The sequence below is a fragment of the Dermochelys coriacea genome, chromosome 1, assembly GCF_009764565.3.
Source record: "Dermochelys coriacea isolate rDerCor1 chromosome 1, rDerCor1.pri.v4, whole genome shotgun sequence".
In the NCBI taxonomy this organism is placed as follows: Eukaryota; Metazoa; Chordata; order Testudines; family Dermochelyidae; genus Dermochelys; species Dermochelys coriacea.
The window spans coordinates 262,840,827-262,865,568 of record NC_050068.2 but is presented as its reverse complement, the minus strand read 5'-3'; the positions used below and the strand labels follow the sequence as shown (position 1 = coordinate 262,865,568).

Sequence of the window (24,742 nt, the reverse complement as noted above, 5' to 3'; positions counted from 1 at the left end):
CAGACGAATGCATGGAGGCAGACAATGTCAGAGTGCAGGAAAGCACAAAATGACCGGGAGGAGAGGTGGCGGGCTGAAGAGAGTAAGTGGTGGGCTGAAGAGAGGGCTGAAGCTGAAAGGTGGCAGCAGCGTGATGAGAGGAGGCAGGATGCAATGCTGAGGCTGCTGGAGGATCAAACTAATATGCTCCAGCATCTGGTTGAGCTGCAGGAAAGGCAGCAGGAGCACAGACCGCCACTACAGCCCTTGTGTAACCAACTGCCCTCCTCCCCAAGTTCCATAGCCTCCTCACCCAGACGTCCAAGAACACGGTGGGGGGGCCTCCGGCCACCTAGCCACTCCACCCCAGAGGATTGCCCAAGTAATAGAAGGCTGGCATTCAATAAGTTTTAAACTTTTAAAGTACTGTGTGGCCTTGTCCTTCCCTCCTCCATCACCCCTCCTGGGCTACCTTGGAAATTATCCCCCTATTTGTGTGATGAATTAATAAAGAATGCATGAATGTGAAGCAACAATGACTTTATTGCCTCTGCAAGCGGTGATCGAAGGGAGGTGGGGAGAGTGGTTAGCTTACAGGGAAGTAGAGTGAACTAAGGGGCAGGGGATTTCATCAAGGAGAAACAAACAGAACTTTCACACCGTAGCCTGGCCAGTCATGAAACTGTTTTTCAAAGCTTCTCTGATGCGTACCGCACCCTCCTGTGCTCTTCTAACCACCCTGGTGTCTGGCTGTGCGTAACCAGCAGCCAGGCGATTTGCCTCAACCTCCCACCCCGCCATAAACGTCTCCCCCTTACTCTCACAGATATTGTGGAGTGCACAGCAAGCAGTAATAACAGTGGGAATATTGGTTTCGCTGAGGTCTAACCGAGTCAGTAAACTGCGCCAGCGCGCCTTTAAACATCCAAATGGACGTTCTACCACCATTCTGCACTTGCTTAGCCTGTAGTTGAATAGCTCCTGACTACTCTCCAGGCTGTCTATGTATGGCTTCATGAGCCATGGCATTAAGGGCTAGGCTGGGTCCCCAAGGATAACTATAGGCATTTCAACATCCCCAATGGTTATTTTCTGGTCTGGGAAGAAAGTCCCTTCCTGCAGCTTTTGAAACAGACCAGAGTTCCTGAAGATGCGAGCGTCATGTACCTTTCCGGCCATCCCACATTGATGTTGGTGAAACGTCCCTTGTGATCCACCAGTGCTTGCAGCACTATTGAAAAGTACCCTTTGTGGTTTATGTACTCTCTGGCTTGGTGCTCTGGTGCCAAGGTAGGGATATGGGTTCCGTCTATGGCCCCACCACAGTTAGGGAATCCCATTGCAGCAAAGCCATCCACTATGACCTGCACATTTCCCAGGGTCACTACCCTTGATATCAGCAGATCTTTGATTGCGTTGGCTACTTGCATCACAGCAGCCCCCACAGTAGATTTGCCCACTCCAAATTGATTCCCGACTGACCGGTAGCTGTCTGGCGTTGCAAGCTTCCACAGGGCTATTGCCACTTGCTTCTCAACTGTGAGGGCTGCTCTCATCTTGGTATTCTTGTGCCTCAAGGCAGGGGAAAGCAAGTCACAAAGTTCCATGAAAGTACCCTTATGCATGCAAAAGTTTCGCAGCCACTGGGAATCGTCCCACACCTGCAACACTATGCGGTCCCACCAGTCTGTGCTTGTTTCCTGAGCCCAGAATCGGCGTTCCACCGCATGAACCTGCCCCATTAGCACCATGATGCCCAAATTGGCAGGGCCCATGCCTTGAGAGAAGACTGTGTCCATGTACTCATCACTCTTGTCACCGCGCTGATGTCACCTACTCGCCCAGTTTTGCTTTGCCAGGTTCTGGTGCTGCATGTGCTGCATATACTGCTGGATAATGCGTGTGGTGTTTAATGTGCTCCTAATTGCCAAAATGATCTGAGTGGGCTCCATGCTTGCCGTGGTATGGCATCTGCACAGAAAAAAGGCGCGGAACGATTGTCTGCTGTTGCCCTGACGGAGGGAGGGGCGACTGACAACATGGCTTACAGGGTTGGCTTACAGGGAATTAAAATCAACAAAGGGGATGGCTTTGCGAGAAACTGAATGACCGCCTCAAGGATAGAACTCAAAACCTCAAGGATAGAACTCAAAACTGGGTTCAGCAGGCTGTCGATTTCACAGAGAGAGGGAGGAGAAAATGAATACAAAACAAATCTGGTCTATTTCTTGTTTTGAGCCACTTCATCTATCTTTATACATCATGCTGGCAGCAGACTGTGCAGTATGACCGCTAGCCATCGTCACCTCCTGGGTGCTCGGCAGAAGACGGTGCAGTTTGACTACTGGCCATCGTCTTCTGCTAGCTGCAGATTAAAAGACAGTGCACTGCCGGTAGGACTCAATCGCCATGAGACGAAACAAGGGAAATGACCTGGCTGAGTCACTCCCATGTTTGCCCAGGCGCCCAGTTAAAAGAGCATCCAGGACTACGTTGATGACGTCTACCAGTCATACTGCACGGTCTGCTGCCAAAAGGCAATAAACTGCTGCTCTGTAGCAATGCAGTACCATGTCTGCCAGCACCCAGGAGACATACGGTGATGGTTAGCTGAGCGGGCTACATGCTTGCCGTGCTATGGCATCTGCACAGGTAACTCAAGAAAAAAGGCACAAAATGATTGTCTGCCCTTGCTTTTATGGAGGGAGGGAACGGGGGCCTGACGATATGTACCCAGAACCACCCGCGACAATGTTTTAGCCCCATCAGGCACTGGGATTTCTACCCAGAATTCAAATGGGCAGTGGAGACTGTGGGAACTGTGGGATAGCTACCCACAGTGCAAAGTTCCGGAAGTCGACTGTTGCCTTGGTACTGTGGACACAGTCCGCCGACTACATGCACTTAGAGCATTTGTGTGGGGACACACACACTTGACTGTATAAAAATGCTTTCTACAAAACCGACTTCTATAAATTCGACCTAATTTCATAGTGTAGACATACCCTAACAGTCTCAGTTCCAGTCAGAGCAGGATTTCTCCAGGACAGGAACTGCAGAAGACAGCTACATGCATGTCTTCCAAAGATACCCTCACAACTCCTGGTGTGGGGGGTCATGCTGGTGTGGGGCTGGTAGAGGGAGGGGCATTGCAGGGGCAGAACTGTAGGGGGCAGGACTGTAGCATGCAGCTTTGCATAGCATTCAGGCGGTGACAGGCAGCTTTCCAAGAGGCCCCAGCCTCTCCAGGCCCCAGAGCATCCCAGCATTGGGAAGGCTGAGAGTTCTGTGCTGTGCCTTTTACAGTTTGTCTACACATGAAAATTAATCCGGAATAAGGTAAAGTGTGACTCCAAAATGGATTAAGATAATTTGGAGTAAGGCAGTCATTCTGAAATAAGAGCATCCACACATGGTGTTAATCAGGAAAAGCTATTTTGGAATAAGTCCCCTGTAGGCAAGCGTCACAGACTCCACATCAGTGCAGGAGGGAGCCCAGAAAGCAGCATGTAGGAAAATTGTCAGGTTTTTCATTTTCCATTGTTGGCAAGTATGCTTGATGTTTTTTATCTTGTGGGACTGCTCCTCTGCCTCAGGACTCTGCAGTACTACCTACCTCGAAAGTTCAAACATCATGAAATACTTTCTTCCCCCTCAGAAATCATGGGTTTGAGATGGAAAAACAATAGATAATTTTTTTTGTCTTCTGATTATTCCAATGTTGCTAATTCACAGATTTTATTGTGAATTTTGCAATAGGCGGTGTTTTGCTTAAAACCCTATCTCCAGGAGTTATGTGATTACACGAGAATCTCATCTTTTACTTTTTTAAAAAAATGTAAGTTTCTAGCCCTCAAAGGTTGTGGCATTTGAAAATGTGGAAACCAAAAGAACCAACATTTTTATTATTTTTAATCTCATGATATTTAAACCAGTCTCATCTTTCTGAGCACTTGAGGTTGGCAATGCTGTTTAAGTTTTAGGGAAGCTGCCTGGTCACAGTCCATATGTGAGATCATTTCAAGTTGAAAATTCAACCTAAAATGCATCACATACACACACATTATGGTTGCCAATTTTGGTTGGAGATATTCCTGGAAGTTCTATCACATGACATAATATTTAATTAAAGATTAATCTTTAATTCCTGGAGACTCCAGGCCAGTCCTGGAAGGTTGACCACCCCTCACCCCCTTCTAAGGAGACTTCACTTTCTCTCCTCTCTATCTCGGGCTGGCACTCATCACTTGCCTTTCTCTGTTCACAATTTCCTAATGCCAGCATTGCCTGCCCCAAAACAGTCAAAAATAATGAGTCAGTCCTCTCTTCATTATCCTGTCCTCCTATATTCACTACTCCACCCCCACCCATCTACCAGTGTCCTTCCTTGTGCCCTGTACTCACCTCCTCTTTGCATGGCCCTTCCCTGCCTCCTGATAGCACACACCTTTGCTAAAATGTAGCCTGACTTTAAGTCTCATTGGAGACACTGGAAGATGATGGCCCTCTTTTCTAGGGGCAACCTCACTGTCACCTGCACAGGCTGTAAGGAAATGGTAGCCATCTTAACTAAGAGCAGCCTGGCATCAGGCCCAACTAATGGGGTATGGGAAACAGCGGCCATTTGGAGAAAGGGCAAAACTTTGCGACGTTGTTCATGTTCATCCCTACATGACAAGAGGCTTTGAGTCAAAATACCCAACATGAGTCTCACAACAAAAATGTGATTGCTGGCAAGTCTCTAAAGTCACAATCTCCACCACCATGTCCTGTGGGGCCTGAAGCAAGGGAGCAGCCCGTGTGAGGTTACGGCCTTGCACCCTGTGCCTCATCAGGAGACTCACTTAGCTCAGGCCTCTACGATGTCTCTGTCTCTCTTGCCCACCATGTGCTGTGAGGCTGCCAATTTGTTTCAGGCCCCTGTGAAATCACTGCCTTTCACCCTGTGTCCTGTGGGTCTGCTGCCCTGACTCCAATCTGATTAATCACTCTCTTTTCCACGCACCTACCAAACTACAGGCCTTTGGCCTGAACTTCAGGTCCTTGGGAGATTGTTCAGGCACTCAGGACTTTTGATGCAGCCACAGCTATCAATCTTGTGAATGCTGGATAGTAGTGGGCATGGAAACTTATCATCCTTATCATGTGTATAGAGAAGGAGCTAACCTGCGTTTTAAAAAATAAACCCCAAAACGTATCAAAGCAGTGCTGATGCTGGGTTTTTCAATAACAACTTGTTCTGTGTTTTGTGCCTTATGAGAACTAAATGAGGGGTTTTGTGTATGTTTGTAGGTATTTGATTGGTCACTTGCAAATTATTGTAGAATTTCAAATAAATAGGGAGTAGGCTTCTTTCTCCTTTTGTTTTGGCTTCTTTTTGACAAAAACACCATGACTTGACAGGTGATTCCAGACCTCCCATTCAGATCTATACTGACTCCCCACTTTAGTTTGTCTAGTTACGGGCCTGCTGACCCCTCCCTACTCCTGGGGCCTCACCTCATAAGCTATGTCTACACTGCAACTCGGACTGGAGCCCAGAGGGTCTCAGAGCCCAGGCTCCAGCTTGAACCCAAATGTTTTCACCACAGTTAAACAGCCCTGTAGCCTGAGCCCTGCGAGCCCGAGTCAGCTGACACAGGCCCACTGAGGGTGTTTAATTGCATTGCGGACACATACCCAAAGAGGTAGTGACTGTGAATGGATGTGAGATGCAGAAGTGCCCCTCTTCCTTAGCAGGAAAAATGCTGTGTCCACATTGCAACCAAAATAGTTAACCAAATGAAGGGAAAATAAGCACAGGCTGAACTAGCACCAAGGCTGAGGACAAGCCCCTTCCCCTTACTCCAGAGAGTTTAGCCACATATCTTCCTAGGGGGAAATTTCAAGACTTGCTGACATCTCCAGATTTTGAGTTGACCCACCGATTATTTATTTTTTAACACCAGAAGGGACCGTCTAGGCTGACCTGCTGTATAATGCTGGCCATAGAATTTCTTAATACAAGTTCTCTAGGCTTGAAGATTTAAATGTTTATCCCTAATTACTAATGGATTGGAAAGTAGTTCATCATCCTCATGTGATATGAGACAAATGTCATCCTGCTTCTTTCCAAATACGGGACAGAAATACTTTTCAAATACTTCTGCCTTTTCTGCGTTGTTATGAACAATTTTGCTCAGTCAAGAGAGTACTTGTGGTAGTAGTAGTGGTTTCCCTCCGCCATGTTGGTAGAATGACACTCTCTTTCACAAAAGGAAAACCCCTCCACAAAGTCATGAATCAAGTGAAGTAATATTGCCTTGTATTATGCTGCACCTTACATTTCTGACCTTTGTATACACAACCGCGGAGGGGGTGATGACCTTATCCTATCTCACAAGCTAAGCGAGTTAGATTTGGTCTGTATTTGAATGGAAGATCTCTATGGAAAACTCATTTGCTAAAGGAAACGGTGTTGGTGATTCCAGAAGAGGTCATCTTCCTTCAAGTCAGTATTGGACCAATGCCTCAGTGTATTACTGACCAATAAAAGGTCTCCTGGTACTCTTCTCAAGGGTTGTAATGTTAGCATTAGTTTCTGACCAAGTCTCATTTTAAGTAATTGCATTCTGCCCCTCTAACATTCCCCCTACAGTTGCAGCTGGGTAGGGCTGTCTTCATTTCCTGTGCTACAGCATTGCTATGTGCTGTTAAATAGATGCAAGTTCCACCACAGAGATGTCTGTATTGTAGAAGTCATTTTTGTGTAAACACAGTCTGGTTCACACCATTTTACACCAGTGTAACCCAGCTGATTTCACTGGTTTACACTGGTGCGAGAGAAGGGTCGAGCCCACTGTTTTCAAAGTGGTCCTTTGTGATGAAAGTGCTATAGAAATGTGATTCACTAGTTATCACTGATCATGTGTTAAGTACAAGAATCATGCAAACATTTATTTCACATTTTGGATTGTCGTGTGTTTACAACAGATCTGGCATTTAGTGTCTTGTCCTAAGTTGGTGGTGTTTCCTGAGAGATGCCCAGATGTCCTCCAGAGATGCCCAGATCTGAGCACAGGAGCCCAAGCCCCTTCAGGAAGCTCAGAACCATCTGGCTCCATCTACACTGTGAGTACCACCAGAACTACCCCCATTCCCAATGTGGCATACAGCTAGACCTCCATGTGTACACCAGCATGGCACCATGTAAAAATAGGGTGATCTGGGGGCTGGAGGAGAGACACAGTGCACTCCCTTCACCTCAGTATAAGGAAGGATTTGATTCCAAAGAGAGGGTTGGTGAGGAGGCGAGGTATCTTCTTATGCCGTCTCTTCTCTATAACTTTTGCCTTCTGCTCAGAATAAAATTGACACCCTTTTACCACTCCTGAAAGTGGCCCAGGGCAGCTGTTTCCATTCCCCTAGCCTAGTGGTGGCAATGCATTTGTTTACCCAAGGAAGGGAAGGAATTGCTTAAGATGGGCGGCAGGGCAAATGTGTGGGGGGGAGTAAAAGGGTGAAAGTGAGCAGAGAAGAATATCAGGAAACCTTTTCTGAGCATGAGATCTATAATGGAGTGGAAAAGTCTCGCCAGGGGAGAGATGGAAGCTCAGTTGCATGAATCATTTGTGACTGGGCAAAGCTCTGGAGAATGTTCTGTATAGAATGCTAATGCGCTGCCAAGAAGGGTGGGATGCTGATGTGGACAAGAGGATGGATTAGGTCTTTTCTAGCTCAAACTTCACAGGTTCTTATGAGGCCAGTAGGGTTTGGTTTGGTTTTTTAATTTTTGGAACTGAGGTTTAAAAAAAAGCATCTGGAAATACCCGAGTAATAATTTGGGGGAGGGGAATTAATTTGATAAATCTTTTACTTTTAGAAATAAATTTATTTTTAATTCAACTGTTTAGTAAACATGGAGAGTTTTTCTGTAAAAGTGGATGATTTCTGCAAGGAGGTTTAAAAAAAATCCCAATCCAGTTTTCGCTCAGTCAGCGTTGTCATGCAGCCTTAGCTCCATCTTAATTACACGTTTCATCATGTTGCCTCGTTCGAGGTGTCTACCCAAAGTTTAAAATAACAGTGTTTTAAACCCTGGGCCAGCTTTGTGAAAAAGCCCCAGGCAAGGGCTGGTGGACATGATGATGCAACCCCCCCTGTTGCTCCTTCTCCATGAAGGGCTAGGAACTGACCGGGCTGGTCCCCAAAATATAGGTGGGATTATCTTAGAATGGGGCTAATTTCCCTAAGAGATGCACTCATTTAGTGTCTCTTGGGAAGCTTTAGCAGCTGAGGTTCCTAGGGAACCTTGGGCAGAATGTAAAGGTGCTATTCACTGAGATGAAAGCCTCCTCCAGCCTAGCTACCCAAGGGTGCAGATTGCACTCCTGTTCCCTGGTGCCTGTAGGTGTGAATCTATCTGATCTAACAGGACAAGGTAAAAAGGAATGTTTTGGGGCCTGAAGCACCACCTTTGGTCCCATCTACGCTATTAGAAGCTAGTGTGGTGCTGGAGCTGGTTACCGCACAGTAGCACACACAGCCTGATTTCTCTGTTGCAGAGGCGGATTAGGGGTTTGTGGGGGTCCTAGGTCAGAGCAAGTGGGGGCCTCTCTCCACCTTTTCCACCTGCCGTCCCCCCGTCATCATCCCGCCAGCACTCCTGACAGGGAGCTGGGTCAGGGCGTGGGGGTTTCCCCTGCCTGCCTGGTGTTCCTGCCGGGGAAATGGGGTTGGGGCACAGGGGCTTGCCCTGCCCCGCCAGCCTGGCACTCCTGACAGGGAGCGGGGGCTTCCCCTGCTCTCCCGCAGGAGCGCTGAGCAGGCAGATCGGGTTGGGGCATGGGGGTGCCCATATTTCCAGGTGCGCCCAAATTGGCTAGGGCCCCATTGGCCCAATGGCTAATCCGCCACTGCTTTGTTGCTGAGAGAAAAATGCACAGGGCAAGAGACTCTCTGTGACCAGCAGCAGGAAAGGAACGGAGAGCAAGGAAGATGAGAGGAGAGCGCTGTGTGCGTGCACATGCATGCGTGTTGGGGGCTGGGTTCCAAATGAGTGGACAGATTAAATAACTATTAATGTTTGCCTCTTTGAAGGGGTGAGTGGGGGTAGGAACCACATGATGCTCTACTGATTTTGGCTGCCCTGCCTGTCTCAGGGCCCCTTTGCAGGCTGTTCATCCACCTACCAACACACTGTGCTCTTCTTTAAATCATGATCCCTTTGAGCCTGATCCAGAGGGGTTCTGAACGTTTGTAATTCCCAGGGAAATGAATGGGGTGATAGATGCGCAGTGCCTCCCAGGATCAACCCCAGTCACTTGCTTTTTCTCTTTGCTGTATTAAGAGACATGACAGTCTCATTCACTTTGCAATCCCTCCCTAACAGCATCTGCCCCTCCTGCTTGCCTAAGCTCCTCCCATCTTCTTGTTGCCAGAGAAACAGCCACCTTGGCAACCTGCTGTCATCCTTGAAATACACATGGTAAAGTCCTCCTGATTGTTTTATTAGATCCTCTGGGCAAATCTGGAGCATCATTCAGTCTGACATGGATCTTTAGTGACACGATTATCTGAGGGACAAGGAGATGCTCGCATGTGTGTGTGAGCATTCAGGCCAGAGCTTAAATTCTTATAGTGTATTTCCCGGACACTCCCACAATTCAGGGCTCCAGCTTCAGCTCTGGCGCAGGGAGTCTCGGGGCTTTAGCCCCATTGGGTGGAGGGGGGGTGGCAGGATTCAGGGCTTCTGCCATGCGGGGTGCTCTGGGGCTCAGGGCTTCTGCCCCATGGGGTGCCCTAGGGCTTGGGGCTTCTTCCCTGCAGGGCACCCAGGGCTCGGGGCTTCTGCTCTGTGGGGCATCTGTATTGGGGCTTGGGGCTCCAGGCTTCAGCCACAGAGCCAGCTCGCAGCCTCCCAGAAATTTGAAAATATTTACTGGAGCTCTACTCTGGACAGCTCTGGCTGAATTTAAGCTCTGTTTCAGGGGGAGTGTGTGGGTGTATGTATGTAAATGTGATTTAGTGTGTGTGTGTATCAGTCCCTATATTATTTCTGCATTCTAAGGAGGGAAAAATAGTTCCCAGTTTAAAAAACAAATGCAAATTGTCCCCTTATAAGTGACTCTGAAGTTCCTACCATTTGCTGTCCTGTTTGGCATCAGGACATCAGCTCAGCCCCTCTTTCCATTCCCAAATGCCGAGCATGATTGTGATTGGAACCTGGGAGTGATGTGCACACTAGTGCCACATTGTACCATTCAGAGCTCAGCTTGCTTGCAGGTTCACCTCCTGTCCCACTGAGCAGTGAATGTCCCCCATAGTGGAAAGTCTTATTCTGCACCATGTGAAGAATTTGGAGTAGATGGAGGCAGGTTGGAGGGGCCCTGCTTTCTTAGATTTATATCCTAGGGAGAAAAACAATCTCATCTTGTCTCCGTGATTCAAAATCATGACAAGGACGGGATTGCCCTGTGCAGTTAGGGCAGGAAGCAGTTTCTAGGATTTTTGCAGACTTCAGGATCTCTGACAGACTTTGGGGACACAGGCTTTAGGCTCATCAGAACTCAAATTTAGGACGGATGGCAATCCCTGATCACAGCAGGCATCAGTGCATTTTTTCACCTCCATGAACTGCATGTTTGCGATGTGACACAAGCCCTCTTTCCTCTCCCCGCTCTAGTGCCTAGAATCCCACCAACCTGAGGTCTATTCTATCCTTGAGAATAACACGAACAGCTTGTCGCTTGAGACGAATGCCACTGCTACGGTAAGTTTCCTCTCAAGTAAGGAACCTGACCCTGTCCTGCTGGGGGTTCCCTTTGAAATTGGGCCTGGCATAGAAACCACCACGGAGCTGCTGTGCCTTTATAAAGGCAGTAAATCTAACTGCTGCTTCCATTCCTCCCACCCAGAAAAGGAACGGCTGAGTTCCTCTCATCCCAGGCTGGGCTTATGCATGTTGAATCTTTCTTCTCTCTGATAAAAAGTTGTTTTGTCAAACATTATTAGTTTGGGGAGGCCTGTTTGATATAGGTGCTGCAATGTGAGATTTGCTCTGAGGCATGGTGGGAGATTTGAGATCATTTCTGGCAGTGGAAACCTCCCTGTATGCAGACCAGACTAGGCCTTCATGGAATATGGGCTGGTACTGGCCTCCAATATGGCCATTTTGGACTGCTCAGGCAGGGCAAAGATCAGACAGCTGAAGATTTGTCCTGCATGGAGAAGTCCTTGTACATGGGCATGGCTGGGACACTGCTGAACCCAGCCATCCCTGATTGGTGTAACAGCCCTCTGAGGGCCATTACCACGGGCCAAAAGTTTAAAGCAGCTCTGAGACTGCTCTAACTTCTGTCAGGGTTGATGCAACCCCGGACAGCCGTGGGGATCAGGGAAAGGGAATCTACAGCCATGTTTAGCCTCCTCTGCATTCTAGTCCTACACCGAGTGCAGGTCGGCCAGCCCTGGAAACTGGGCTCAGGGTGTTCTAAGCCCTATATATAACATGTGTTTTCCCCTTTCTGTCAAGATGAAAACCATATTGAGTGAAATGCTTCTTGAGCAACTACTCAAGAGATCGACAAGAGTCCACTACTTAACAGAAGTGATGGTCTAATAAAAGTAAAGCAGAATTATTCCCTATATGGTAGAGGACATTTTGGAGCACTCTCAAAATGAGAGAGTGCCTCTCTTAGGTGGACTCTTGTGCAGGTTTCCCTGAACTCTGTGGGTTTGTTTGTTTTTGTTGTTTTGGGGTGGGGGCGGGTTATGAACACGTTGGATTCAATGACTTTTCCCAGTTGTTGCTGTTTGTTATTGTCAGCAGGGTGAAACCCCTGACTAGCAGTTAGAATCTCTGGTGGCAGCCTTGCCTAGTGGTTAGGGGTAGGGGAACCCAGGCCCTGCCACTTCACCAGGTTCCAACTTAGGGCACTTTTGGTCACCACAGGGAAGGGATCCACTTTGTGTGGTCCAGTTAACACCCACCCCTGGGTCTCTTCCTACCACTGTGTCCCTCCTTGGGGAGTGTCATGGCTTGCAGTTATCCCTGTAACCTGGTCTGTGGGCCTTTGCAAGCTAAGGAGTCGCAGCTTAATGCAACCACTCTCCTCCTGGGACACTTTCCTGGCACAGTCCCTCCATCACAATGGCTGCAGCCCCATCTCTCTCTCCACCCACCAGCCTATTGTGCTGAAGAGACTCTCTCTTAAGGCCGTCCTCCAACCAGAGCATGACCAGCAGGCCTGCTAGGGTGGAGCTTCCTGGGCGCAGTTGTTCCTGCACCCCTATCTCTCTTCAACATGAGGTTTGTCCACCCCATCACAATTACCCTTTGCACTCAGTTTGGAGAGTAAAACAAGGTTTGGTGAGTTTTGCCTCATTTGCAGCTGGTTTCACTTTCTGCTTCTCATATTATGTGCCCAGGATCCATTAAGTAAATAATGTCTCACATTACCTACAGCAGTAGAACAATAAGGACAGAAAGGAACAACAAAAATAAATCATGCTAGTACAGTGAAAGGGCTCTTGTTTACAAACTACCTCCAGTCTGATCCATTTCTACCTTCAGAATCCAGTTAACGCCAATTGTTTCCCACTGCCAAACTTTTTGGAATTCTGTGTCCAGAATCTGCTGGGCATTCCAGGTGCTGTAACCACACACACCTTCACCACAGTTCTTAAACTTGGCATTGGTCTGTTTGGATTGCAAAGATATGAGGGAAAGTTTTTGGTTATAAAAAAACAACACCATCACCCCCGATTCCTTAATTTTATTAAAATTACTATTGTAAGCGAAGCATTTCTATTTATATTCTCTTGTCTTACTAAACTTTTTAGGCCTGAACATTCAGGGAAGTTGAAAAGTGTAGCGTGGACATTGCCTAAGGGCTGAATCCACGGCTAGCAACTGCAACAGTGACCCTCCAACTGCATATTGACTTTGAAACATGGCATAATAGAAGCTGCTATATTGGATCAGACCAATGGTCCATCTAGTCCAGTATCTTGTCTCCAATAAGCAGCAGCAGCAGCTTCAGAGGAAGAAACCCTGCAGTAGGCAGTGTGACGGGGCAAGGCCAGATGGCTATAGTAAAGTAATGGGAGACAGATATATTAGCCACGGGCTATACAAATCCCTGTTACCCGGATAAGCAAATGGCAGCTGCTCCAAGTCAATTAAGACACCTGGGGCCAATTAAGATCTTTCCAGAAGGCAGGGAGGACAGCTAGGTTGATTGGGACATCTGAAGCCAATCAGGGGGCTGGCTGAAACTAGTTAAAAGCCTCCCAGTTAGTTAGGTGGGGGCATGTATAAGGAGCTGTAGGAGGAAGTTGCACTGTTGGAGAGACTGAGCAGTACAAACCATATCAGGCACAAGGAAGGAGGCCCTGAAGTAAGGGTGAAGTGGATCTTGAGGAAGTGGGGGCTGCTGTGGCGAAGTGGCCCAGAAAATTGTACGCACCCTATTTCTAAAAAGTCAGCTGACATTGCTGATACTATTAGGGTCCCTGGGCTGGAGCCTGGAGTAGAGGGCCAGCCCGGGCTTCCCCCTTTGTCCCCGATTAATCACTGAGACTGGGAGACCAAAGAGACTGTGCAAGGGAGAGTAGCTTCTCCTCACCTCCCTTACTGGCTTATGATGAAAATGGCTCAGTAGGCTGTGACTCTTGCCTCTAGAGAGAAAAGGGCTACGTGGAGATTCACAGTGAGCCACTGAGGCTAGCAAAATCAGCCAGGAAACACGAGACCCATGGAGACAAGGACAGAGCTTTGTCACAGCAGTTATGGGAAAGTTTCCTCCTCTCCCCAAATAGTTAGAGGTTGGCATATGTCCCAACACTTGAATGGTCATATCCCTTCCAAAACTCTTGTTTACTTTAAAAATATATTTACTGTTATAACATTGAATAATCCAGTTATCCATAGAAATGTCTGGTACGTTTTGGAATCATGCCAAGCTCTTAGCCTCAGTGATATCTTATGGCAGTGAGCTCCACAGACTAACTGTGCACTGTGTGAAAAAGTATCTCCTTTTATCACTTTTACATTTTTATCACCTTTCAATTTCAATGGTGGCCTCTTGTTCTTGTGTTCTGAGACCAGAAACACAGGAGATTCCAACTTACCTTTTATCCCATTCATTCTTTGTTAGAGTTTAATCATGACCACTCTTCTTTGGGCAATGTGAACGATTCAGTCAGGGAGCTGAGATGCTGTGTACACATCATCGTGCTCTTCGCTAAATATGGAGCACTTGGCGTGTTATTGGAAACCTGGTACTGCCACATGCGAGCCAGGTAATTTGGAGGTTAGAGTGTTTGGAGAGTGGATGCTAAGGCAACGTAACCTGTTACTGAGTGATGTGGGTACGTCTCTTGTAGCTTCAAGACATGATCATCTCACAGCCAGACAGGGCTGAAGATAAAAATGAAGACTGTGGGAAAACAGGGAAGAAGAAAAAGAAGAAGAAAGAAATGGTAAGAGCCTTCTACAATCCTGCTGTCAAAAGCAGCCTCATACCTTGTGTTCAGCAGATCACATCATTCAGAAAGTAAAGAACTGAGCATTGTAGTGATATTTTAAATCTCACCCTCACTTATCATGTGTCCTGCGTCCAGACGCAGCTCTGTGAGAGGACAGGGATGGAGGGGAGGTTCTCTAGCAGGCGCAATGTTAGGAATGGAATGGGAAGATTTGCATTAGGGAGCTCCCAGCTGCTTACGTGCCAGCCTCTGTCTGCAGTGAACACAGAGTGACTGAAAACAGGATAAACATGGTGAGCCAGATTAATCTGTGGTGTAATTCCATCAAAGTCAATGAGGATAAATTTGACCCAAAATGTCCATGGCCTTCCCTGTGCTAGAGAATTTTGATTTGCTGCCTACCACTGCAGTCCATAGCTCACCTGTAACACATCACATGCCCACACATAAAATTACAATCAATATCCCACAAGTATTTGTGCTACTATTAGGATGGGACTTGCTTTGAGCAAGCCTGGCCACTGTTGCTGCATTGACATTGAAGATTCTTAGATTCACCCACCACTGCGCTAGCACTGGTGCAGTTTCATCAATGCTAGTAATAGTGGGAGGGCTAATAGAGAGTTAGGTGCCAGTGATTTTTGCCATCCTTTCCTGTAATTCTGCTCAAGGTAGGCCTAGACAACATGATGATAAATTCCAGTGACTGGTTTAGACCAGCACTCTCACTGTTGCTACCACCAGCACAGTGGCTGTGTTTGCAAGGAATGCCGTATGTAGATGCAGGGCATGAATGCGCCCATAACTGGAAGGCTGGTGTGGGTGCACTGCATCACTGCAATATTCCCAGTCCAGCTAGTAATGAATAGATCAGTTCTCTCGTGTACATGCACCCTTAGGAGAGTCCACACTTAGCTTTTTTTGTCAAATGTTTCCCACTGATGCCACGGAGGAAATGCTAGTGTAGACAGGGCTTCATGCAGCCACTGGCATTTCAACTACTCAGTTGTCTAACCTTGCTCACAGCGACAGCAGGAGTATGTGACCCAGTGCTGAAAATGTCCATGTCTGTCGGTGCCTTGTCTCTGTAAGATACAGTGGTGTAGAAAAGATTCAGCTATTGAAGAAACAGAATTGGGAAGGTCAGGGAATTCCTCTTTCACAGAATCCAGACTGATTTATTTTTTACTTTAGGAATAACCGAGATCAATCCCCCTTCCCAGGTAGATTGCTTTTTTGGAACAGTGGGAAATAGGAAGCACCTTTATACCTGGAGCAGAGTTATTAATGTTCATCTCTGATGGAACAGCATTCTGCTGGCTGAATTAATTCCATTCTGTGGATCACTAGTGGCCATTGTTAGTGGAAAGAGTTGCAGAGGATACTTCTTAAGAATCAATCTGGCTTCTTTTCAATAATTTTCCTCCATTTCTTTTTTTCTTTTTATCATTTTGTAGAAATCTCGGCAAAAAACTTTGGAAGAACCCTTTGATACCCTGTATGAGAATATCTAAGGGGAAAGACTGATCGTGCTTGGACTATACATCTCTGAGTATGAGGGAACTGTCCCTCACATCTTTAGTATCCATCTGAATGCTCCAGAGACTCATGGCACACTGATGCAGAGCCCCACCCTTGTCTATTTCTAATCTGTTCTTTATGGACCTCAGAATTCCTCTGTTCTGATCTCAGTGTGGCCCAGGCTGCATGGGTGCTCCTGCAGAGAATATTGCTTTCAGTTATTTATAAGTCTGACTTTTAGAGATCGTTTTAGTCAGGATCTGTGGAAGTTTCCCTCATCCAGCTATGCTGATGCATTTGAGTCTTGATCTATAGCACTTGTTGTACAATACAGGGACCCCGCTACTTTTTTTGACAGTGCACCTCAATCCTGACCTGCAGCCCATGCTATCCCACTCCTAGCTCTCTCCTGTCATGCCAGTATGAACTTGATATATGTCTATTGAGGACCTGATTGGGAGCCAAAGACCCCCATCACCGCATTCCCTTTCTCAACAACTTCAAGCTGAAACATGCTGATGCATAAAGCAAAGAGACCTGCTAGCCCGGTACTGTAACTGCAGATGTACAGTACAGCCCTGTGCTGCTCCAAAACAGTCTGTTGGATTCAGCTCTGCAGGGTGAATATTTTCCTTTGAATGCAATCAGCGGAATCTGGTGCGGCGGGGCAGCAAGAAAAGAGATGCAGAAAATGAAGCAGGAGTCTTCCCTGCCTGTGGACATGTCTCATTGGTGATATTCCTCCCGTGATAAATTATTTGGAGACGGGACTTGCAAGAACGGCTGCCCTGCTGGTGTCTGTCCTGTTTATAACCCTGTCCTAGGCTGATGTCCCTTCCAGGAAGGGTGTTTAGAGGGAGAGTTAACATTCTTCTTTTTAATAGGTATTGTTACATAGTGTGATTGGTTTTTTAAGCCCTGGCATGGGCAGATGTAATATCTTGAGGACAAATCTTCACCCATTGAAGTCAGTAGGAGTTTTGCCATTTATTTCAGTGGGGCCAGGATATCACTCCTGGGATTTAGGATGGTATTTTAAAAAATGCAACTAGACATGCTTATCAGACTTACAATATATGGAGTAGAGGCCCTGCATGTGAATTTTCCACCTAAGCTCTTATCCTTGCCATCACATGGATCTAGCCCAGAGGTGGCCAAACTGAGCCTGAGAAGGAGCCAGAATTTACCAATGTACATTGCCGAAGAGCCACAGTAATATGTCATCAGCCCCCTATCAGCTCCCCACCCTCCAGCCCCCAGTGCCTCCCTCCCCCATGCCTCCCGCCTGCCGTGATCAGCTGTTTTCCATGCGCAGCAGGCTCTGGGGGGGAGGAGGGAGGGCACAGCACATTTGGGGGAAGGGGAGTGGGGGCAGTGCCTGGGCAGAGCAGGGGGTTGAGCAATGAGCACTCCCTGGCACACTGGAAAGTTGGTGTCTGTAGGTCCACCCCTGGAATCGGTGCCTATACAAGGAGCCACATGTAGCTCTGGAGCCACAGGTTGGCCACCCTGATCTAGCCTATCAGCTGAACTTACACTCTTAGTTCTGATGGGAAAGGAGTGACATTAGCTATATTGTATAACTTGATCAAAACAGTGGATCAAAGAGCTGAAGATGTTGTACCTCAGCTTTTCTAAAAACAAAACAAGAATCTGTAGAATAAGCTGAAAGGGATCATACAAATCTCTTTAAAGAGGAAAATCAAATTAAAACTGATCTGAAGGTCATAGAATCCTCTCCAGTTGTAGATAATGTTGCTATACGTCAAAGATGTGAGGCTATGGAAAATGTTTTCAGGGTCTCTAGGCTTCCTATACTATGTTTTAAGAGATAATCTTCTTATTCCTTTGCTCATTTATTAGAAGAAATTTCAGATGTGGAATCTGTACTTTCTTTAATGATAAATATTTTTCTCTTACCAATGTCTAGAAATTAATTGACGCAAGGACCCAGTAAAATTATTTTTCCATTTGTAAATGCTTGTGATCATTTTGAAACAGAATTTTAAAACAAATGTTTTTGGGGTCACCAGGTTTTAATGTTTCCTGAGTTGACATGGGAAACATGGGTTAGAAAAAAAAGATTCAGACTTAAAGAATTTGCAAAATTGGTGCAATTACAGTAAAAAAAAATATTCCTTGCAAAATTTTGAGTAATGTTGGTGATAAATGATATATTTTAATTAATTACAATGTGGCAAGAAGAAAGGGAGTACTTGTGGCACCTTAGAGACTAACAAATTTATTTGAGCATAAGCTTTCGTGTTAGTCTCTAAGGTACCACAAGTACTCCTTTTCTTTTTGCGAATACAGATTAACACGGCTGCTACTCTGAAACCTGTCAATGTGGCAAGAAAATCTTTAGAACAAGCTGATAGATTAGATGGAGTTAAAATTCACCAAAAAACCCCACATTTGTAATTGGTTTAAAGATGGCATTTTATAAGCACTAAATGCTTTATGTACAACTGGAAATTTCTTGAAAAGACTCTGTAATGCAATGTTGATAACTGCCCTCTGTTTGGTCAGTCTTGTTTGTCATTTTTTTTTATGCTTTTTCCCCTCTAATTCACTGTATTTACATCTGACCAACTATATATATTATATAGTTGGATTTATCAAAAATTATAAATTAATTGAAAGAAAAGGCTGTAGGATAGCGTAATTCCCTCATTCTGTACTATGGTGGGAAGATGGTAGGCAATGGGTTGGAGGCACAATGACAGATTCTGGCTAGTTAAGAAAGACAATCTGAATACTAGAGAAAAGATAGAAGGTCTGTGCAGTTTAAGCCTGATCCAAAGCCCACTGAAGTCAGAGCCCTTCCTTTGATGTCATTGGGTTGTGGATTGGCCCATTGAGAGTAGAGCATTGTGCAAAAAAGGCGAGACCGTTATGAAGATGTGGAGCTGCAAGCCAAAAATACCCCTTTAGCATCACCCACTACCAAGAGAATGAGACACCCCATGGAATCAGAGTGTGTCAGAGGGAAGGATGGATAAGGAGGAGAGTGTGTGGGGTAGGAAGTGTTTAAGACACAGAAGTTTTCCAGGGAGACCTGTAAAGAAAGGCCTCCCACCAAGGGAAAGAAAGGTTATTAAAGAGCATTTAAATAGCATTGATATGATGAATGTGGTGCAGAGAAAATCAGTAATTATGTGGCTTTGTATTTGTACCTAACTGTCTGGCCCAGCAGTGGGTACAGGGGATTAATATTATTTGTCTGTATTCCACAGGAGGAAATAGGTTAGTTTAGTTTTTAGTAACTGTCAGACAGCTTAAATAAATGAAATAAAAAAACAGAGCCATCAGCCTCCTGGAATCTGGTTTTATTGGCTTGTTGTGCTTCTTCCACACGCATTTTTGCTCTAAATTAAATGATTGTTTTCCCTTCTGAAACATGTCTCTAGGCCAGGGACTATTGGTGATAGCTGTGATCTTTTCCCTAACCATAACACTAATATGCATCTGGATTTAGCTTATAACAAGCATGTACACTCTGGTTCCCTGGTACTAGGAACACTTGAGGGTAAGGCTCTGTTTGCAGCTAGGGAATTACAGAAAGAAGGTGGGGAAATCTCATGTCAAACTGAATATTGGATTCAGTAGGAGTTGCACTTGTAAGCGGGGGAATAGTCCCACTATTGTGGGGAACTTTCCTGGCTTCTGCACTACCCCGGTGAAGTGGGCTAGTGAAAGGATCTGAGTCCTCGCTCCCACTTCTTTTACCCAGTGGCCTCCCTGCCCTTGAGGACTCCCCTTCCACTCTCCTGTCTGGCAGAGTCCCCATAACCCCAACAAGGCTGGGCCCAGGATTCCTGGGGGGGCTCGACCCCCAACCCTGCTGTGGTTACCTAGGACGGGGCTAGGGTGTCCCCACTCCAGGGTACTCTCTCTGCACTGGGCACTTTTCTGACCCACTGACCATTACATACAGTTTAAAGCAAATGCAAGTTATTTAATCAACAATTAATTTTAAAAAGAATAAGGGGAAATGGTAAAAGTTAAAGGAAACACATCACCCCGCTGTGTGGCAGGGAACATCACAAACAGTGTTTCTGGAATGTCAGGGCAGTTCACAGTCTAGTCTGTTCCTTGTAAGTCCCAGGCCTTCTTCTCAGGCCCTGGCTGTGCTACAGGGTGCTGTGGGTTGGACACTTGCTCTGGTGGTGGCCACACGCTCTCAGGCTCTAAGTGGTAGGACCCTTCTTCCCAGTATTGCCCCCGCCCTGGCGGGGTTAAGATCCAAGCCTGGCCTGCAGAGCCTCTTGGCTGAGGCGTCTCCCTGTGCTGGGCCTGCTACCCAGGGTCCCCCTTGGTCTCTGCAGCTGCTCACCGCACCCAGCTCCAGACTGCTCCACTCTGTCTCTGCACTGCTGCTGCTCTGCCTCCAGCTCCCTGGGCTGCCTCCCTGGCCCCTCTGGCTCTGGTTGCTGCAGCTCTGCTCCCAGGACAGGTCTGCTCCACAGGCTGCCTCCATGACTCTGCTTCCAGCACCGACCTGCTTCCTGGGCTGCTTCCCTGGCCCCTCTGGCTCTGGTTGCTGCAGCTCTCCTCTCAGGGCAAGTCTGCTCTCTCTGGGCTGTACCTCCGGCCTTGGGGCTGCAGCTCTGCTCCCAGGACAGGGTCTTCTCTCTCTGGGCTGCTTTTCTGGTCTCTCTGGATCTGGCACAGCTCTGCTCCCCAGCTTAGCTTGGGCCCCTGCTTTCTCCTTAGCTCGACCCCCACTCTGTCTGACCCAGGCAAATCCAGCTCACACAGAGGATAGGACCTCCCTGGCCTCCTCCCTGATTAGCCTGCTCACCCTGTTATTCAGGCTGACCTGGAGCATTGGCCTCTCCCTATTGTTCCTGGGGGCTGTCAGTCTCAGGGTCCTGATTCCCCATCGACCCTTCCCCCTTTTTAGTACTGGGAGCTAGCAACTAAAACACCCCCACTGAATGTTAGTAAGGGGGCAACAGTCTCCTTACACACTTCCTGCCTTCTTCATAAAGGAAGAATGACTGTCCTGTATGAGCTCTAGTCATATTGAAGGTAATATTCCCCTTCCCCCACCCTTATGAGTGAGCCATCAGCAAATGGTCACCTTATGTCGTAAAGCATGTACTTTGATTGCCTTCATATCATTGTCTTAGCCTGCATAACTACACATAGAGTTAATGGTGCTAAAACGATCTCACCCCGGTTTAAAAATCCTGCCACAACCCCTTTCAGTGACCTTCTGCAACAAATCCCAGTTTGACAATGCAGAGATTGGATATATTTTTGGTATTACTTTTTTCTTTTTCTGCAGCGTAGAAATCTTTTTACTGTACCATCTTTTAACAAGCTCACGTTTTTCTTTTGCCCTATATCTGTAATCAAGAAACACAAAAGTCATAAAAAATAACTATGATAAAATGGATGGTTCAAGGTTTAAGGTTTTATTTTTTTCCTTTTCTCTTCTTCTTCAACAACACCAGCACTAGATGCTCTGTCAAACAATATCCCAAAGAAACAAATAGATTTTACTGTTAGGCACGTTTAGCCCACTCCTTCAAGATACTGGGCACCTTCTATGAGAAGCTTGCAGGCTGAGGGCCGTTGATGGGAAACTGTGTGGTCTTGTGGATAATGTTGGGTACAGTGATTCATGGCTTTGTGACCTCCATGCTGAAGACATCCTTGAATACTATCAACAGGTTGCACCCAATGCAGTGTCTGTGGCACTATGAATCTGCATGTTCACTCCCGACAAGACAATGACCCCTATCTGCCATGAGTTGCACTAGCTGTCTATTGCTTAGTGAATGAGATTCAGGCTTAGAAGTATTTAAAGGCTTATGTATGAGGACCTGTTTGCCTTTGAGACCTTCTGTGTCTCTCTATTCCTTTTAGCCCGGTGCAATGAGCGACTTGAATATGCTGACCATCTCTACATCCAGTCTGAAGAGAACAAAGGCAGGCTATGGGATCTGGACTGCTTTTCCAATCTGTATTCATTGGAGCACATCTATGCTACCCACCTGGGCTGGGGTCAAGACTCTCTTATTCTCTTTTGTTTGTTTAACATGCAAATTCCCCCCCCCCCCCCCCGACTTTCACTGTCCAATAATGTGACCCTCACAGAAAAGGGGATTTAGGAACGGCTACACCTCAAGCCACCAGATGGTGCCTTTGATCCCCAATGCATCTCCTGTCCATTCCCTTTATCTTTCTTTACCCTCCCACAGCCCTGCCTCACTATCTCCAGTAGTAAAATTATGTTTTGGGCAACCAGGAAACTGAGTCAACTTCTGTGATTGGAATTTCATGACCAGAAATAACAATCACAGTGAGGACAGTAATAGGAGGTTAACCAAACCCCATGCTTCAGCCTGCAGAATAACAAGTGAATGCAGGGTCAGAAAGGAATTCCCACCACCCACCCACCCCACGGATAGCATTGTACATTTGTCCGGATGCTGGGTGTGTGTAAGCTAGCAGTGGGGCAGGACTACACAGGTTCACCTTCTTCAGAAGCATCACATACTGGCAACATCATCATCAACCACAGGCCTACTGCACTTTGGCACTGCATTGTCTGTCCTATGGAAGTGGGGTAAGTGAGGGAGGGGCGGGGGATTTCTTACTGATAGCAACATTATCACAAACTGGAGGCTGAAATACAAAACCAGCAGGGCACGAAAGTCCAAAGAGAGCTGCATCCAGATCCCTCCACTGGTCCTAGAATCATGGCTGGTGAGTGTAGGGGAGAGGAAGGGATCTCTTGTCCTAGGCTTGGAGCCATTGTTGTGAGGCAGGATATAGGTACAAAAAATGTCCTCTGTGTGTCTGCTGTACAGACTGCAAGGAAAATCCTTTCCAATCTGAGTGGTTTTTCTGCTTGGGCCTCGCCAGAAAACCCAGTTACTGACACCTTTGTCCTCTGAGGTTGTTTGATGGCCAAGATTTACCCTTATTGCAGGGGTCTATCACTGAGCTAACGTGCACTAAATAAAAAGGAGGGTACTCAGAATAAAAAGCAACAGCAAGGACCCTGTGCCATTGTATTCCACCTAAAAGAGAAGGGTGTGAATCTGAATTCTCCCATGAGCAATATTCTGTCTTTTCCAGGTGTTGATATAAAAACATGCCTGGTAGTAGAGCAAACGAATCCCTACTTACTGTCAGAGAAAGAATGACTCATTGCTGCTTTCTTTTAGAGATGAAATACTAATGCAGATTATCATGAATGACTAGCGTTTCTATCGTGTTTTTCATGATTCCAAAGAGCCAGGCAGACATTACAAATGATATATGGCATGGCTTGTATCACCTGCTCCTGAAATGCAGAAGCCACCTCTGGGGTTGAGTATGACAGCTGTTTAACAGTGCACAGCACCGCTACACGAGAGTTTACAATAGGAAGTGAAGAAGCAATACAAGTTGTAGGGCTGCATGTAGGTGGCCTTTATTTTGTGGGAGGATTGTCAGACTAGATTATCAAATAGTCCCTCTGGCCTTCAAATCTGAGAATATCATAGGTAATTAAAATGCTGGGGGAAACTTTAGGGAGCCATAATGTAATTGCCTAAACAGCAATATGGCCATCACAGTAGCACTAACACCACTACTTTGGAAAAAGTTGGATCTTTGAATGACCAAGAAGGGTCAGGGCCTCAGTTTTATATTCCATCTGTCTAGCTACGATTTTTTACCACCCTCAATACCATAGTCTCTGAGCACTTTCAAGTAAGCTGGCACCTAAGGCATCTCTAACACAGTATTAGGGCATTAGTTCAGTAATACAGTTTGGTACTTTACAGACACAACACCTTTCATCCAAGCACCTCTAACTGTTCTACAAAATTGGGTGGGTATTATTTCAGTTTCATAGATAGGGAAACTGAATCACAAGGTAGTGAAATGTCTGCCCCAAAATTGTACACTAGGAACAGAACCCAAAGGTAGAGTGGGGTACAGATCCCAGGTTGTCTGATCCTCATTCCCCTGTTCTAATAACTAGACTATGCTGCCTCCTACTGGCTTAGAAGGATGTATTTTTCCCTGCTGAATCACCCATGTTCTTGCAGCACTTTGTTTTTTCCTTTTTGGTTTCTAATTCAAATATTGATTGGGATCAATTCTGCTTATCTTAGATTTGTCAGGATCACCTGCTGAGGTAGTGTAGCTGCAGGTAAAGATACAGATTTCCTCTCCTGGAGGATTCCACGCCTTGGCGTTGAGGAAAAGAGCCAACATTTCCACAGAGGTTCAAATACGCATGGTGTAATTCCCCAAATAAATAGACATGGCTTTGGAGAGAACAAGATGAATTCTAGCACACATCCCCCACAAATCTCCTTGATTGTAAGGCAGTCCCTAACATGCAAAGAGTATTAGTCAAAGAAAATGTCTACAGTAATTGTAAGCAAATGTCTGCTTTTCAGTCACACTTTCACCATCTGCTCATTTAAAGGGAACACTGTCAAGTGGTTTTAATTACAAATTTAGATTCTTTTTTAAAAAAAAGGGAAGGGAGATGTTTTACAGAGCTAAAGGGTGTGGAAATGTTTATTACATTTTTTAAAAGTAACATATAAAGGAAACCACAATTTCAAGGTGCAGTAAATCCTCCTCTGCCAGGTTGGTTACCCAAACACAATAGCACTATGCTAGTGGATGAAAAATAGAAAGTAAATCTTTTCAGTCTGGTTTCACACTCTTATCGGAGCAAAATGCAAAAAGCAAACATTAGATTTCAAAATGAAATCCATTTTAATAGAGGGAGCTATAACCCCACTAAAAATGA

The 24,742-nt window shown here is 46.2% G+C and overlaps 1 protein-coding gene across 2 annotated transcripts in view; it reads left to right on the top strand.

Moving 5' to 3' along the window:
- The window catches only part of NFAM1 (NFAT activating protein with ITAM motif 1), a 28,941-nt gene extending 11,053 nt beyond the window's left edge, over positions 1 to 17,888 (top strand). For both annotated transcript variants that reach the window (XM_038387034.2, XM_038387033.2), the window contains exons 4-7: positions 6,952 to 7,089; positions 10,643 to 10,729; positions 14,347 to 14,442; positions 15,906 to 17,888. In XM_038387034.2, the coding sequence (XP_038242962.1) occupies positions 6,952 to 7,089; positions 10,643 to 10,729; positions 14,347 to 14,442; positions 15,906 to 15,962 (378 nt within the window). In that variant the 3' untranslated portion in view covers positions 15,963 to 17,888. The remainder of the gene's footprint in view (positions 1 to 6,951; positions 7,090 to 10,642; positions 10,730 to 14,346; positions 14,443 to 15,905) is intronic.
- Positions 17,889 to 24,742: the final 6,854 nt, after the last annotated feature.